Here is an 18,874-nt window from a genome sequence, read left to right as displayed (position 1 = left end):
TTCTTTTTTAAGCATTTAACATAATTATATACCCTAATTTTTTTTTTGCTTTTCACAGTTCAATGTGTGCTCACTTTCTTAATGCTTTCTGTATATACCCTAAATTTAAACTTGATACTATTAATTAAGATGAAATAATTATATATTAATTGATTCAAAAACTCTAAAATAAATTGTAGAATAATCGTAAAACACACACATATATATATATATCTGTTAAATTTAAGTTTTTAAACATTAAAATATTCACACAAACACATTTCACTTTTAGTAGAACTTTAATTTCATCTAAAAAAATATTAATCTCTCTTAAATAGTCCCTAAAGTAAATTAAATAAGAAATTCTCCGACAATATTAAAGATGATAATAAGTAGTTTTCTAAATATTAAAAAACCATTAAATTGGTTCATGGACATCAATAATATATAATGAGAGACTAACTTGATAAATATTTAATATTTGAAAAATCATAATACAATTTTATTATTTTAAGAACTACATATTTTTTTTGACGAGTAAGAAATTATAACATTAAAATGAGAATTAAATCTAAGCATTTATATATTTACCCAAAATTTATCATTAAACCAATCCTAATAATTTTTAAGAACTATATAATCAAGAAAAATGATAATATTTTACGACTAAATTGATGATTTAAAAATTACATAAAAATTAATAAATAAGGATCATACATAAAAATTAAGGCCGGCTCGGTAATAAGATATTTGAGTGATATGTATAAAAGTCTCATGTTTTAACTTTATTCTTCCTTTAAGAAAAAAGAATATAGCATACAACTTATAACAAAATGTATTATTTTTTTTAAATTATATTATTAATATGAAATATTTAATTTTTATTGATAACTGATTTTTTGTAAAAGAATATGAATATTTTTAGTATGATTTTTCCCCTTTAACCATATCATTTTCATATAAAAGATTTAAATCCAAAACTCATATGATACTTCTACAATTATGATATATTGTCCATTTTGTACTTAAGTCCTCACAAATTTATTTTTATCATCATCTAAAAAATATTTCAACTATTAAAATATATGTATATTTTATATATTTTTTTTATTTTATCGAATGCATGATTTCCTTTGGGCTTTGGCCTTTGACGTGATGCACGTGCGAGATATTTGAGATAAATATCTTCCACCAGACCAAGCATATTAAAAAGGTAAAAAAAAAAACAAAGAAGAAAGCAACAATAGGAATATGAAGAAATAAATAAAGACGTTGGAAAAATTAGGTACGAAAGTTCCCACAGCATGAGCACCTGAGAGAGTGAATCCAACGTTGTAGACCTCGGACTCATCGACATCACAAACTAAGCGACCCCAACAAAGTCCCAATCATAACTCAACACTTGTCCGACACACAAACCCACATAGAGGAGGCTGTCTTAATTTGACACGGTCATCACAATTCACAAACACAGACAGAAACAGAGAGAGAGAAGAGAGGAGAATAATAAAAACGAGAAGAGAATAAGGCAGAGGGGTTAGGGGCACCATGGAGAATCGCAAGGTGGAGGAGGATGTGCATGTTAGGGAGGACGATGATGACGTGGCGGTGGAGGAAGAGGAGGATCAAGGTGTCGTCGGCTCCAGCTTGACCTTGGAGAGGGTCGCTGTGGCCAAGAAATTCATTGAGAATCATTACAGGGCTCAGATGAAGCTCATCAATGAACGCAAGGAGAGGTATTCAATGTTTATCTATGCATGCATTTCTTTCATTTTATGATCAGATCGATGCATGTTGTTGTTGGATTCTTATTGCTTTCTATTTTTGAAGGAAATGTCGTCATGGAGTTGTTCTTATTAATTTAATAATGTGAATTTGGTATGCGTGCTGTGGAATCTTTGGCTGCTTGTTTTTTAGGTAGTGATGATGTGATTGTGATCCCAGCACGTTTAGTGATGTTTTGTTAATTCCAAATGGTTTTGTTTGTTGATAAAATTTGGCTTACAAGGAATCTTGCGGCTCATTATTATATGAATGGGGTAGAGGAGTGTGTAGTTTTTCTAGGATATTGGTTAAGGAATCTATATGGAGAAAGTTTTCATGGAATTACTAAAATAAAATTACACAGGATAATGCGTAGATACACTTTTTAATGGAAACTTTCTATTTTTGATTCCTTAACCAGTGTACTAAGGGCATCGGTTGGAATTTTTCTTTTTCTTTTGAAAGAAAAAGTAAATTGTCTTTTGAACACTTTGATGTGGATTCTCCAGAGCATTTAAGTCGTTCCCCCTTCCCATGCTCTGTGGTGCACAAAATGTTCATGTATCAATTAAAAGGGCATTTATGGAATTTGAGTTTCAGTGTGTCATGTTCATATTTTCTGAATGTAATCAGTGTGGTCCATGCCCTGTGCTTAATTATGTATTTTGTGGCCCTTGGCACCTGGCAGAGTCTTAGTTCTGACTGACACATGCACTTGCACTCAAGGCATGCAATATTTTTGGCCTTTTGGCTGTTTTAATTCCTTGACATTCAGACACTCAAGTTCATCCATGCACACACAGTTGTTTTCAGTTATTGTAGTATACTTTTATATGAAGCTTTGTTTTTCATACAAGTTAGTTATTTTTCCTAATATAGAAGTGCAAACGAAGGGACCCGCATTTATTTAGTCATCGTGTTTTGCCTTTTATTTTTAAAGTACCCTGAAACCTACTGGCATGATTTTATTATTTGCAGGCGATTAGTGCTACAAAAGAAGTTAGAGTCTTCTCAAGTACCAGAAGAGGAACAGCTCAATCTATTGAAGGATTTAGAGCGCAAGGAAACTGAGTATATACGGTTAAAAAGAAATAAAATATGTGTAGATGATTTTGACCTTCTAACCATTATTGGCAGGGGAGCCTTTGGGGAGGTAGAAATATATACAATCATATTAGATAGTTATTTAGTTAGATCTTTATTTTTGTGTTTTGATGTTTAAACATGGCATTCAATGTAAGATGGTAATATGGATAGTGGATAATACTCAATTAAATATTTCTTAATCATAATAAAATAAATTGCTTTCCATATGGTTCTCCTTGTTGAAAGAGCTATCCCTTTTTGCATGTTTCCTTTGTTTATTTCTGAACGATCAATATTCCTAGGAATATAACTTTTCTGATATGGAATTGGATTTAGTATAGGGGACTGGCTGCATAGTGAAAGCATCCACGTGGGCCATTTTTAAGTATATGTATACATGTATTTTGTATATAGCAATGTATCAAATTACTCTTCTGTTTGTACCTTGTTTGGGTTCCATTTTTTCTACGATCTCATAAAATAAAGAGTCATGATCTTGCAATGAAGTTCCCTCATCATGCAATTTTGTTTTTCTTTTTCATCTATGTTTTTCCTCTCAACCAAAAAGAAATCACTCTTAGTTTGGAAAACCTGAAAGGTGTTGGGTAGATAATTAATACATGGTGTTGAAGGTGTACTGATGGTGACAGTGATGCCAAGAATGTTCTCTAAGCAAAAGCATAGAAACTTTGCAAAATCGGGTTGCAACTCATGGTTACTGGATGTGGTTGGGCTCAGAAAGTCATTTATGGTAAAAGTTCCAAGAAAAAAGTGTCTTGACAAGAGGGAATTAATGAAGATGAGTTGCACCATCAAGAACTAGCTATCATCATCAGTGCCGTGGAAGTTTGTTAGATATTTAGACACTGAGTCTATGAGCTCTGTTTATTATTCAGAGAGAGCTTGCTTGACATCTAATGCAGCTGTACTACACTTTATAAAAGAATATAGAAAAATATGCACCGGAGAAAAAGTATTTTTAAGGGTTTCTCTTTCTCTACCCTGGTTTATGATACCATATTAAGATAAAATAGGTTGTGTAAATGAGTCTGACTGCCCTATTTATATTGCTAAGTAGTATGCTAAGATAAGGTAAACTACGAAAGTACATTTATTAATATATGCAAAAGAGGAAAAAATAAAACAAGAAAAATGCTCAGTTGAGTTCTTAAATGGCTTGGTTCACCCCCCTAGACCTCTAGCCTTTGAGGGAGGGTTCCCAAGTGCTTCGGTGCTTATCAATTTGTTTCAAAGTTGGTTCCCAGTGTCTCGGAAAGGTTTACCTATGTAGGGACTAGGGAATAGGGATTGACCAAAAAGGCTGAGTGAAGCATTGTAGAATGCATTTGTCAGAATGTTGGATCTCATAGGAGGTGCTAAGACAGGAACTTGGATATTATGGGATGCTCAGTCGGCTTAATTCTCCTTCCTTGGCTGCTAGCCTAAGTCCCCATGTTGCTTATCAGAAACACTCGGTTATCCATTAGTAACAAATATCTATCTAGCCAAAATGATGTGACTGAGGATCTTTTAAACTTCAATTTTCATTATTCTCATTAATATAGAAATCTTTCTTTCAAAAACGATATCATGGTATTATAAAAAGAATGCACAAATATAAACTATGCTTTCCAGCATAGGATTTCTTTATGCTTTTCTCCTACCCCCAATATTAGGATTCTCTAAATATGACAGCTAATCATGGATGCTAGAAATAAATCGTTGATTCCTTACTAGTTATATGTATTCAAGTCCCGCCAATTCTAGATCATTAAAAAAAAGGGCCAACTACCATTTATCCACGTACTAAATCCAATAGTGCTGGATGTGAGGGGGTGTATTGGGAAACATCCAAGTCCCACATCGACTAGAGATTAGGCAATTAAATAGTATATAAGTGAATTCCAACACTCTTCCTCAAGTGTGAATCCCTTCCACATGGTCACGCTCCCCCTCAAGAGGAAGATTTTTCTTTCGTCCACGAGTATTTAATGGTGGCCTTACTTGCACTATCGTTGCACTTCAATGACACACATGGTTTGATTTGACTTATGATTGTGCTTTACCAAATAGCTTTTCTTGAAATTCTTCTTCCTTCCTTATTTGGTGTCATTCGATTACAATATTCATATCTTTCCCTTTTCTTCGGAGTTGCCATTGATTAAGAGTTGATCTCTGATTATGTACGCCAATCATAAGTGATGGTGTGGTTTTGGATTGTTATTTTACTGTTGTCTGTATACCTATCTACTGTGAATTTTTTTTAATTGTCCCATATGGCTTCACAGGTAAGACTCTGCCGTGAAAAGAAATCAGGTAATATATATGCCATGAAAAAGTTGAAGAAGTCTGAAATGCTCAGCAGGGGACAGGTGAGTTTTCATATTTTCATTAATTGAATGAAAGTTTGTTCTTTCCATTCTTCTAGTTCTTAGAAGAAAAAAAAAAGTTCCTCTTTCTATTATTATTATTATTATTATTATTATTATTATTATTTTAAGTTTCATCATTTGATTTGAATATTTTCTAATTCATTGGGTTTATTTCTATGACAGGTAGAGCATGTCAGAGCTGAAAGGAATGTACTTGCAGAAGTTGCCAGTGACTGCATTGTGAAACTCTATTACTCATTTCAAGATGCTGACCACTTATATCTCATAATGGAATATTTGCCTGGTGGTGATATAATGACTTTGTTGATGAGGGAAGAAACTTTGACTGAAACTGTGGCTAGATTTTATATTGCCCAAAGTGTTTTGGCCATAGAGTCTATTCATAAACACAACTACATTCATCGGTTGGTATTGTTACATCTTAAAAATATAATTTTGTTCTTATAAATCATAATTTTACATCATAAGATTCTTCCTGTTCCCCCCAGAGATATAAAACCTGACAACCTTCTATTGGACAAATATGGTCACATGAAACTGTCTGATTTTGGTCTTTGCAAGCCACTTGACTGCTCAAGTCTATCATCTATAAATGAAAATGAAATCCTGGATGATGTGAACTTGAATGATACCATGGATGTTGATGGAGCCTTGCCAAATGGCCGAAATGGTAGGCGCTGGAAAAGTCCCCTTGAACAACTTCAACATTGGCAAATTAACAGGAGGAAGTTGGTAATTGCCTTCTGCCCATGCTCAAAAGTTGTATTTGTTGCTAGCCTGATTCTTATTTCTGATTTCTTACAATTTGTAATAGCAATATGCCAATATCTAATTGATCTATAATACGAAATGACATTATATTTAACATAGAGGTACTTAAACATGTGCCACGTAATGGATGAACATACTAACCCCATGGCAGCACCATTGTTGGACAATTTAGTCAATATTTGGAATTGTGGATCAATGTAAAGAATGAAAGACTTGTAACTGTTTATTTTTCTCTTGGAATGATAGGAACCAGCGGTTAGGGGCAATTATGGCAGTAATGTGTAGAAATTCTATGAAGCATGGATACCTCTGCAAAATGTCTTGTTGGCGTGTTCAACACATTTTGGACACAATATATTTGTTACACACATCTTGAACAAGTGTCCAACAACTCTCCATTGTGTCACAAATAATATTTTTTTTTGTTTGGACACTTTTTCGACACGGTTTGGATGTGAACTAAGAGAGGAAAATGACACTTCTTTTGGCTAAACACTTATCCAACACTCCAATTAATATTTTTTTGAAGTCAACTTATTTTATAAATATTGCAAGGCTCATAGCATCTCTTTGTTTTTTTTTTTTTTGGTGAGACTCATTTTCATAGGAATTACTAGTTGTTTTAACTTTTAAGGGGATATGATTTATCTTCTTATCTTGGACCTTTTTTTATTTATTATAAAGATTGCATTGTGAAATGATCCATCTTAGAATCCTATATATAAGGATTATTAATAGAAGTGTCAGATAAGTGTTTAGCCAATAATAGTTATTGTCTCACTCTCTTGGCTCGTTCCAAGTCATGTTAGAGAGGTGTCCAAGTCATGTCGAAGAAGTATCCGAGATAAAATAAAATAATTTTTAATTGGACACAATAGAGAGGTGTTAAGCACGTATTCAAGGCGTGTCTGACAATTGTGTTCAAAATGTGTTGGACATGTCAACATGACATTTTTGCAGAGGTTTTTGTGCTTTATAGGTCATTATAATATGAAAATTGTAAAGCTTAATAACTTTGTTTCTATAAGGTGAATATATATAAATCTTAATTTTGTCATGTTGATTATATATATAGATCCAGAGGGCCGGTATCCGTTGATGCCAAGTTTTCAAGTTAGTAAAATTATACCTTTAATAACTTTTTGTAGAATGCAAATTTGATCAATTCAACCGTTGTATTGGATGTTATAATTAATAGAATAAGTATACAAAATTTTGTTCAATTAAAATATTATTCAATAGTTCATCACATCACTTTATTTTAATGTGAAATATGATAATCAAAATATATATAAATATTCATGGTTAGATAAAGTATCTAAAAAAATTCAAATTATTTAAAATTTGATATACATGATTATGACTATAATAGTATATAATTCAAGAGTTAGATCGGTTAAATTTGTATTCTACAAAAAATTATTGAAAATTTAATTTTGTTAACTTTAACACTTGGTGTCAACGGATCTTGATTTATACACACACACCCCGCGGTGTCCTTTATTTTAGACATTATCCATATCTTGATTCTGTATCTATGGGAACATGTCATGTCTGGTGTTGGAATTGGTGTTTCATAGGTAGAAAAATAACTGCTTTAGAAATCAGATTTGTAGTAAAATATCTAGGGTGGCAATTATGTATAAAAAATAACTACTGGTTAAGCAGTGTGAAGTTTTTCATAGCTTGTGAATAGAGAACTCTCTCTGCAGAAGACTATTGTCTCTCTGCAAGTTTGTTGCTGTATATGTGATAGGTGATAGCCTGATAGGAGACTTACATCTCAGGTACAGCAAGTTTACTGCTGTATTGTGTGCGGTTTCAGTGTTCAATATTATATTTTGTACTTTTATCAATTGGTGTTGTATCAGATGTTGTGCATAATGGTAAAATTTAATTACATAGAATCTTATGTTTCTTGTTCATGAAATTTTGATTTTGATTACATTTTTACAACTTTGATCATGTTTTTATTTGTTTGCATGCATATCATTCTCCAGCTTATCTATTTGTTTCATGACAGGCATTTTCCACTGTTGGAACTCCAGACTATATTGCTCCTGAAGTATTACTGAAAAAGGGTTATAGTGTGGAGTGTGACTGGTACGTTTATATATATATATATATATATATATATATACACACACACACACTTTCATTTTCTGTTGTTTTAGTTGCATGTATCCATTTTCTGTGTTAAAAGTTTTGTCATTTCAAAGTAAATGCAGTCGATTACTTTGCATTACCCTTTTTTTAGTGATTAAGAGTAGATGAAAAGCTCAAGGATATAAGTTCTTTATCCAAACATTAAGCACCCTTGAGTTGCTTGTTCTGGAATGAAGTCTATCTGTCATGTGCTATACCTTTTTGTTAAGTAGCATGATAAACAGGAAAAAAGTTAATCCAGAGTGCAATCAATGAAGCTCCATATGATGTATGGAAAAAATTTAAGATCATAAATTGTTATGTAGCCAGTTTTTTCTATTCTCATTTAAAGTTAAAATACTTCAGAAAGAACTTTTCCTTTCCAGTTTTAAGAATTTGTCATGACATTTTGGATTTTATGTGCACATTCCAATCGGTAGGGATCATGAACAGGAATCATTTTGTCATCTTTCTTAAAGAATGTTTGAAGCATTGTAAATTTGAACTTGGAGTTACCCATTTTGAATGATTCGAAAAATTGGATAGGAATATGGCCAAAATGATGGCCAACATGCCATAGAATGTTTGAAGCATCCAAAATCAGCTAGGAATATGGCCAAAGTTATCCTTATATGTCTAGGGCAATCCTCCTCCCTTGAATTAGCTTTGGAGGTTGAGTTAGGCCTTATTCATTTCTAATAGATCTAATGAACTGTTCATATGCATTCAAAGGAAGCTTTATATTGGCATATAAATCCAGTTATGGTAGCACTTCTGCAGTTGATTGTCTAAATCTTATATAAAAGGCATGATACTTTCAAATCCTTCTAGTCTTTTAATATTCAATTTCAAGTTCTGTAATTGCATGTGAAGTTGGCTGACTTGTTATTTCACAATATGAATGTTTTGCCAGTTTGTGATTCTCAGTATGAACTAAACTTTGTTTAATGGAAAGAAGGAAGAAATATTTGGATAGTTAGAACAATGACAGTTAGCAGAGGATAAAGATTTTCTACCATGATGCTGAAAGAAAAACCAAAAATAAGATTTTGATTGTTTGGTTGTTCTTACATGTCTGGTTGTAGTTTTAGAGAAGAAATTCATTTTTGTACATTGATCTTAACCACCCAGATTACAAAATAAATATGAAGATAAGATAGGAAGAAAATAAAGGAGAATCAAATCAGATATGGATAATCTAATCTGGATCTTAACTAAATCTCCTATAATAAAGGTGAATAAAATAAAATCAGCTTAATCTGATTTTGATTTTAATTATCTAAAATTTAAATTTAAGTTCATTTAGCTGTCAACAGTTAGTAAGAAAAGTTTGTTCAAGACTCGGTTCACTTGCTTTGAATAAACATTAAATAGCATGAGTGGCCAAATTTATTGATCAATGCTTCCTTTTCATTTTCATAGTTATTATCCTAGGCCAAGAATTAGAATGATTTTGTCTCTATTTTCTGCTGTTCTCCAAGAGAAGACTATTAGCTTTTCTGTAATCTATTTTATTATTCATAAGAATGATTACTGGTTTGAATCTTAGATTATTAATCTTTGTAGTTCTTTTTACCTGAAAAAAAAATGTTTAAGGGTTTGTCCCATGCAATGCAAATATATATTTTGCTTAAAGAGAACAACGTTCTTTTGAATGAAATATTTTTCTTCTTGTTGACAAGTCCTAACTTGCTGCAGGTGGTCTCTTGGTGCTATAATGTATGAAATGCTAGTTGGATATCCTCCATTTTACTCTGATGATCCCGTATCAACATGCAGAAAGGTTTTTCTCTTTCCCTGCTTTCTTAAATCATATATGTTATAGACACTAATTCCCAGGTGGGACCTTTGACCAGACAATAAATTTTGTTATAATACAGGATTAATCTCATTCCTTGCACTGTAGATTTTCATAAGAATTCAATATCAGCTTTGTGAGATTCAATTTGACATTTCTACTATCATTAACTTAAGTCTAGTGTCCTTTATGAGTCATGAGGTAAATGTAAAATTGAGCGATATAAAACTGCCTATTTCTCTTGCAAAAGAAAGGGTAGTTTTCATATACGAAATGACTGATTCTTGGATATAGATAGATTTTGTTAAAGTTGCCTTATGGGGGACTCAATTTTATAACATTTCAACTATCTAGCTTGTCACTTTATTTGTTATATCCAGATAATCATACTATGGCACTAGATCAATTGATTTTGGAGTAGTTCTACCACTGCAAGATCTGAAATGAAAAAGTCTGAAAAAACTGCACAAATATAAAGAGCATGTCTCTGCTGTATAGTCTTGTGTGATTTAGTTATTGGATATTTCAATGGACTTTTATAATTTGAAGCATAAACTCTACTACGGGGGTACTTTCTTTACTTTGGGCTACTTTTTTTTCTTTCTGATGCTTTAATTTTAGATGCAGCGTAATTCATTCGCAAGTCTAACTCTTGGTTCATTTTTATAACTTTTATGCGTTTACTTAGAATATTGTTGCTTAAATTTTGTCTTGTGTTTTTCTTATAATTATTTTGTTGGTCTCCTTGTTCTCACTATAATTTTTTGTCATAGTACTCATTAGCATTTAAGTGCCTTATTTTTCACAAGCACTAACAGTAACAGTTTAAATTATGTTCTACTTCTTTTGCCTTGGTGATGAGTATCTTCAGATTGTGCACTGGAAAAATCACTTGAAATTTCCAGAGGAGGCCAGATTGACACCTGAAGCCAAGGATCTAGTATGCAGGTTGCTTTCTGGTGTTCCACACAGGCTTGGTACTAGAGGAGCAGATGAAATCAAAGTGTGTAAAATGTGGTTTTCTTTCTTTTTCCCCCTTGTATTACTTTACTGCTATGTCATAATATTCCTTAATAATATTACCTGTTCTTAATTGAGCAGGCTCATCCTTGGTTCAAAGATGTTATATGGGACAAACTCTATGAAATGGATGCAGCATTTAAACCACAAGTCAATGGAGAGCTTGACACTCAGAATTTTATGAAATTTGATGAGGTAATATATTATATATTATGATTTTTTAATTCTTCTTTTTTTGATCAGTGTGCCTTGTCGACACCCATGGTATGTTTTGTATCCATGACTTCTATAAACTCGCATTGTCCTTTCAGCTTGTTCCTTAGAAGAGAAGTAGGTACCATTAAAAGAAGTGGTGGGGCGATTATAATGATTTATGCATTATTTGTTGTACCTATTTATTCCCTTGATTATCAATGAACCACAAATGCAAATTTACCTCATAGTTTGTGTTAAAATATAAATTTTGTTGAAAATAAAATAAGGACCCGGTCACATTTTGTTGTTCGCCTACAAAGCTTCATGATGCATTCAACCTATCTTCTCAATAAGCTAAATTGCTGGATGGGCTATAAAAGATTTAGGTGGGAAAGAGAAGGAAAAGGGAATAAGAGAACAGAGGATAGAAAAACAAGAGAAACAGAGATCAAAGAACTGAGTAGTGTGATTAAATTATTATTATTATTATTATTATTATTATTATTACTCCAGTCTGTCTAAAATACAACAACATGCTTTATTTAAGGCAGATACCCAACAGCCATAAAGTCCTATTTAACAGTATCTGAATAATTAACATTCCTTTCCTATTCATATTTACATAACAACGGTTAAACAAACTTTTTCACAAATAATCAGGTAGACTATCTTCATCTCTGATCTTCCCAGCATTTATATGCCTGTCGGAGACGTAATTGATATGGTCTAATATTTTTTTCTCTAAGGGTTCTATGGTGTTTCTTTCCCTTTCTTCATGTCTCTGGAAATAGGCAATGAAAGACTTGCACTGCCATTTCCCCACTCTGATAACTCAAATTCCATTTTGATCTATCAACATGTACTCATTAACCCCTAATATTTTTGTATTATTTGCAATACACACCCTCCCAAATTATCCAAATTAAGTTAATTGGATTAGAAAAAAACCGACAAGTTAATGAGAGAAATGTGCTAATATATCAATCTGGTGCCAAACTGCCAATCTCACACTTTAACATGCAATCACACTATCCCTATTTGTCACCATAGTTGCACAGTATGGCTACATATAATATTAGGCAGGTACTGGTGAGGCTGAGCCTTACATGCAAACATATCATGTGCAAATATCAAACATGAAAGAATACTATCATACAAGCTTGTCATTCTGAAAAGTTGGGACATGGTTATACTTATATCTTCTATTTTGTTAAATGCAATTGCGCCAATCTATTACTTAAATTGCATTTTGTCTGTACATATTTTGATTTAAGCATATTAACCCTTAACCATTTGTGTTGCTTGCTATGTCCCCCCATTTTTTAATAAAATCATAAATGATTAGGGGTTAATATGCTTAAATCGAAATATCAACAGGGAAAATGCAATTGGTCTAATAGACTAGGGCAATTACAGTTTTCAAAATTGACAAGCTTGTATGATAGTATGCTTGGCACTTGCTTGTTTGATATTTTGTACAAAATATTTTGTCTCTGAATTTTGGTATGTAAGATGTTCTCATTTAAACTCAGTTTCCTTTAATGTATAAACCTTTATAGAATTTTTTTTCAGAAACAGTGTGGATGAAGTAATTATTAGTTAATTTCCTGCTGTCTTTTAAGTTTTACTTTCATATTTACGTGCATGGATTGTCCTATCTTTTGCTTTACCTGAGATTAACATTTTGTTGGCTGGAATTCTTATATGATTGTAATTGTTTTAACAGGTTGACCAACCAAAACCAACTAGAACTGGATCTGGAACCCACAGAAAGGTAGCACTTTATTTACTTGGAAGAAGAACAAGATTTGTCAATCTGAATTGACTTGCCTCTGTTGTTTGCTTTTACGCATCATTCAATTTGAAGTGGAAAATTTCATCTTCTTTAGAATATTTATACCATCATAATAATCCTTGGGTCCTCCAAAATATTAAATCTGTAAATACTCGAATCCTCATCCAACTGGGATGCAAGAATAACTGCATGAATTTGTCTCCATGGAACTTACACGTAACATTTAGTTCCAATTCAATCATCAGTAATGTTGTTTTGGTTCTCAAGGAAACAACACATCTCGATATTTTTCTTGCTCTAAAGGTGTGGCATATTTTTCAAGGTTGATGATATTTAAAAAGAAAAAAGCTAGTTAATAAATTAATAATCTGTTTCCTTCATTCATAAGCTCCTACCCTTTTAACCGGTGGACTTCATTGATCCATGTTCTCTCCTTTACGGTTTATTGTATCCTTTTTGTCCGCAGAAGCTCATAACTACTCAAGATCTCAGTTTTGTTGGTTATACATATAAGAATTTTGCTGCTGTCAAGGGGATGTATCAATCTACCGGTAGGTATTTTTTCTCCTGAAGCATAAATATTACAATTTCATCTCCCTTGTCATATTATAATCTTCGACACCACCACTTTCTATCGATTTATAATGTTGTTTCATTTTCTATTGTTTTTGTCAACATTTAAGATTTTCTATCTGTGCATGATATCAGTTGATTAATCTTATCTGCCAAAAGTGACTTACTTTATAAGTATAGCAATAGGCATTCAAATAAGTTCAGGAATTCAGATACTCAGCATCTTATGGTGATGGGTGGCATTCAGCTTAATAAATATAGGACTTGCACAGTTTAGGTTTAATGTATTTCCTTACGACTTCTGAGAATGATTGCTTCTTGCAAGTGTTTCCAGACATGCAAGAGCCTTTGAATCTGAACTAAGTTAATAAGAGGCAAAAAGTTTAAATTAAAAGCATATTCTTTATACTTTAAGTTTAGGGTTTAGGGTGCTTATTTAATCTCATTGGTTGTAAACTTGAACTCCCTCTGTTTTTTATTATAAGCAATAAACTTGAACTCCCTTTGTTTTTTATTATAAGCAAAAATAACTAATTTTATGCATATTAAAAATGTTTGTTATTTGTATTATCCATAAAATTCTTTCTAAATTGTCCTCGTTATAAATGTCAAAAATGGTAGTACAACCGAAAGATCATGCATTAAAGGAGAGATATTTTATATCATTAAATGATGCAAAAGTAGTTAAATTTATTTATATTTAAGAACAAAAAATGTTTTTTTTTACTTATAATAGAGAATAGAGGGAGTAATGATTAAAAATAACTTTTTTTCCTATACTACCCTTCATTAAAACTTGATATTAAGAATAAAAAATCCATTGAAAATAGAATCTCAATTAAATAAAAGATATTTTTGAGATGATAACGTTAAATAGGGTAAAATTAGTTAATATTTGCTTATATTTAGGTTCACCATTCATGAATTTTTTTTTTGCTTGTATTTGAGTTCAGAGAGTGTTTTATATATATTTTTTTTTCAATTTTGAATATACATTTTGGTCCCCCTAACATGTGTTTGGTAGGAGGAGAATGGATGGGAAGGAAAGTGTTTTTTTAAAAAGTTTTTTGGTTTGGTTCAATTTTTAGGAAAAGGGTTGGGCAAAACTCCTCCTCAACTAATTTTAGCTCCTCGCTAATATTGAAAGGATTTGGAGGGAAGTGGAGAGGAGAATTTTTAAAACATTTTTAATATAATGTTTAAAATATCTTTATTTGTGTTTTTAAATTCAGAATTATAAGGGTACAAAAATAAATTAGTTTTTAAAAATTTTCCACTCCCTTTCCCTTGTGAACCAAACAAGAAAAAATCACCTCTCCTCCCTTCATTATGATGAAAAGTTGAAAACCATTAGAAAGATGGTTGGTGAGTTCCTCCACGAGTTTCCATGTTGTGCTCAATCTTCTTCCATGGATGAACAAACTTTAGAACAAACAAAAAATGGTGAAAAAGGAGAGAATATGGTGCACCACTTTCTATGAAGAAAGATAAACAAGAAGTGTTGATCTTACCACAAGGAAGAATTCCTTGATAAAAGATCTTAAAGAGAGATTTCTCCAAAGAAGAGAATTAAAACTTTTAGAAGAGAAATTCAAAGGTTTATTCTCATTTACATCCAAAAGTGATAAATCATATACAAAGAAAAATTATATATAGAGTTTGGTTGATTTATGGTTCAAGTTAGACTAACCATAGTTAAATATAACCAAAGTTAGCCATCTTGTACTTAAGCTAATCAACTCTAATTAATTGTTTAAAAGCTTATGGAACAAGCTAAGTTAATCCTAGTTTAAGAATAACTTAGGTTAGTTTAAGTAACTCAAACTATCTAACTTAATCATTACAACCATCAAACTAATGATTACTTAACAAGTTTGTTAAGATGTCACTATCAAAATCCATGCGACTAATTAACCACTTGGATGGCCAAGTTGGCATGATTTTTGATGTCCAAATAAACATATGAACATGATGTGGACATCCAAATGATTAAATGGACTTCCAAGCCCATAACTAAAATGGATCTTGACCCATTCAAGCCTAATAAGTCCAACATGCCTTTAACTAATTACATCTCTCCTAAACTACTATTTACACCTTCAAATAAAATCAATACAAGTAGAAAAATTCCTACACTAACTTGACTCAAAATACAAGTTCAAAAATAAAGGAAAGTATTTGTAAGGAGAAATATACACAAAGAATAGAAAAAGAAAGCAAGTTAAAAAGGAACCCAAGACTCGGTAAGAATTTGAGCCTTCTTTCTTCAAGTTTAGTCCACTCATCTTGATTCCTTTAAAATTAAGGCCCTGGGCATGATGTCATCACATTAAGATGCTTTTCTTATCCTCCTCTTCATTAAAATTCATTTCCTATCCTCCGATCAACCAAACAAAATTTCTAATCTTTCTTCACTCTTTCCCCTACCCTCTAAATTGGTTTTTAGGAAGAAGGGAGGGTGAACTTTTAATTTCTAATAAAAAATTTTATGATGTGATATATACTTTTAAATGTTTAGTATATCAATTGATCCCTAACCTAAACTTTAGAAAAAATTTTAATTAGGTCCCTAAACTTTAAAAGTTTGTAATTAAATCCCTAATCTTTTATATTTTCTGTAATCAAGTCTTTGTAGTTAATTTGTGACAATTTCAAATCGTCATAAAACTAACAATTTATGACAGATTTACTAACTCTAGGTAACCAATTTCAAAAATTATATTAAAAAAATCAAGAATTCAATTACAATTTTTTTAGTTTAGGGATCTAATCAAAAACTTTCAAAAAGTTCAAGAACCTAATGATATATTAAATCATTTTTAAATAAAAGAAATAAAATGATAGATTAGCATAAATATATGTTCCAATATTTTATTTATTTTTATAAATGTTAGATAATCCATAATTTTCTTCATTTAAAAATAAAAAATTGCCTTCCTAGCCGTTTCCTCCAAAAGCCCACTTCCAACTAAACCCTAAAGAATACTCAAGATTACATTGGTCCCTATTTATGTTCTACTTGCAAATTTGTGTTGATGGGATATATGAATTATTGCTACACTAAGCATTTGATCAATTTCCAAGTAGCTGAATGACCTTTCTTTTTTCAAATTTCAATAGTTTTTCTATTAATGACAATGACTTGTTCAGCATGCATTTTATGAATAAGGACAGTAGCAAAATAGTTAGATGAGATATTTTATTTCACTTGATACATATTTTATAGCTAATAATGATTATATCACTTCTGTTGAACGTAATACAGAAGCAGGGGGCATGTCACCAAAGCGAACATCCGTTGACTCCACGCAAAGTAATGTAACCTAATTTTGATTACTACTCAATGTTATTATAATTGAAGTATAAAACATAGATACAATATTATAGACTGTTGGTGCTATTGTCTAATTAAAATTAAAGTTTTATTTTGATAATATGTGATAACCGGATGTGACAAATGGATGGATTGAATAATTTTTTAAACAAATCATAATAGGTCAAATAAAAATAACCTATTAACTTATTAAGATCTATTAAAAATTCACATAAAAATATAATCTGTTTAATTCATTTAAAGTAAAAAGAAAAAAATCTTCCAATCTATCCATTAATTATTTTTTCATGGATGGATATCCACTCCATTCATAAAATTAAATTATTTTTATTTTTATCTTTTCTTTATAAGTCATTATATAATCTTTTAAAATTCACAAGATTTTTTTTATGTCAAGATAATCTTTTCAAATCTCAATCTAATAAAAATTCTATGTTGTAATTCAATAAATTTTGAAAAGTAATAGATGGACTATTAATCATCTATAAAATTAAATCGATGAATTAAATCTAATCTATAATTTATTTTTATTATCGTAAATAGATTTGATGGATTTACTTGTGGATAGATCGGATGATGAATAAATGAATTCATTTGTCACCCTTAATGATAACATTTAGTGATATATTTTATTTTGTATATTATCTAGGTACAATACTAATTCTGATTGGAGTGTAATTCTGCATTTTAAGTTTTATTCAGAATGAAACTGTTCTAACTAAACCATTTGTTCTAGGTGACTCTGCAATAGACTATTCCACCTGATACTCAAAGGACATCACAAAATTATAGACGGTTCCACCATCTGGGAATGCCTTTTCTCGCTTGAGAACAATGACCTATTTTTTTTCTCCATTTTCGTGTATAGACCTTGTGTAGCAAAAATAGGAGGACATGATGGTGAGTAAGCTTGCTTATTTTTCAACCGGATTTGCCTTACTTTCAGTGCCTACAGCCACCTATCATGCAGAACTTAGTGTACAGGGATATCTGCATCACTGATAGCTCTACTATCTGTGAAAGTTTTGAAGTTAAAGTACATGTAATTGTAAACTTGTCACTGTGACGTGACCACTTGTGCCCAGGTTAGCTACTTAGCTAAGAAACGTGCCATCACTTGTGGCATGCAAATTCTGACCCCCTTTTTTTCTCGATCCACCTTTGCTATAGTCTAGCAAGCTATTTATTCCCTTTATGGAACTTGACTCAAACAATCTTTTGCTTCCATCAAGTTAGATATAGGTCAAGTTTTGAGTTGACTATGTAATATGTTGACATAATAACAAAATCAAGTGATATCAATTGCAACTTTGTTCTTATTCTGTTTTGATGTTACATGATATTATTATATATTCACGCTTCACTTGACTAACTCTGCTGTCTCTGCATTATACTACTTCTGGGGACATGGGACATTGATTTTACATGAAAAGAGATCATTGCTTGTGTCATGTCAACATTAATGACGATGGTGTGCAAAATATTCTGCATCTAAACTTCTAAAGGCTTGATCCTTTTACATTCATTTAACAGCACTTCGTAATTTAATGTAGTTTGAAAAGACATTTCCCAAAGGGAACTTCAGAGTTCCTTCTCAGGTCGATTAAAATCTAAAGCAATACACTATAAATAAGAAAATGAAAGAATAATTATATATCGTAAGTTTTTAATAATTCTTTTTATGGTGTTTTTTCCATCTCACAGTACATGTTACTTTTCAAAATGTCTCCTGAAAAGATCAAAAAAGTTAGTTTCTTTCAATATTCAATAATATCAATTATTGTACCTAAATACTTAAGTGGATTTACAATAATATTTTAATTATTTTGATAAGGATATTTTTATCAGAAAGGTAAAGGCTAAGTTTTGGATTGCGGATTTGGAGTTTGCTAGGACTCATGAATTGACCGATTAGCTAATTGTATGTTTAGTTTAGACTTGAACATTAATTTTGTGTTGCAGATTAGTTCGTACTTGTCATATAACAAGATATACTAGAAATGATTGTTGTTCTTCACAAG

General features: G+C 31.3%; 1 protein-coding gene across 3 annotated transcripts; it reads left to right on the top strand.

Annotated features, from left to right (window-relative positions):
* Positions 1-1,222: 1,222 nt before the first annotated feature.
* Positions 1,223-18,172, top strand: LOC109804400 (uncharacterized). 3 transcript variants are annotated; one of them, XM_020366218.3, is made up of 13 exons: positions 1,226-1,715; positions 2,722-2,896; positions 5,118-5,201; positions 5,385-5,626; positions 5,711-5,954; positions 8,017-8,096; positions 9,837-9,921; positions 10,808-10,939; positions 11,038-11,151; positions 12,878-12,925; positions 13,413-13,497; positions 16,785-16,832; positions 17,590-18,172. In XM_020366218.3, the coding sequence occupies exons 1-13, from the start codon at positions 1,528-1,530 to the stop codon at positions 17,616-17,618; spliced, it is 1,554 nt and encodes a 517-aa protein (XP_020221807.1). In that variant the 5' UTR covers positions 1,226-1,527; the 3' UTR covers positions 17,619-18,172. The 3 variants fall into 3 exon arrangements, 2 of the variants coding, with proteins under 2 accessions (XP_082915706.1, XP_020221807.1); XM_083059580.1 differs by lacking the exon at positions 16,785-16,832 and having other exon boundaries at positions 1,224-1,715; XR_014427781.1 differs by lacking the exons at positions 16,785-16,832; positions 17,590-18,172 and having other exon boundaries at positions 1,223-1,715; positions 10,808-10,950.
* The last annotated feature ends 702 nt before the right edge of the window (positions 18,173-18,874 follow it).

Source organism: Cajanus cajan, chromosome 1, assembly GCF_000230855.2.
Source record: "Cajanus cajan strain Asha chromosome 1, NIPB_CcT2T_4, whole genome shotgun sequence".
Taxonomy (NCBI): Eukaryota; Viridiplantae; Streptophyta; class Magnoliopsida; order Fabales; family Fabaceae; genus Cajanus; species Cajanus cajan.
Note: the sequence above shows the minus strand (reverse complement) of the source record. Positions and strands in the feature narration are given on the sequence as shown.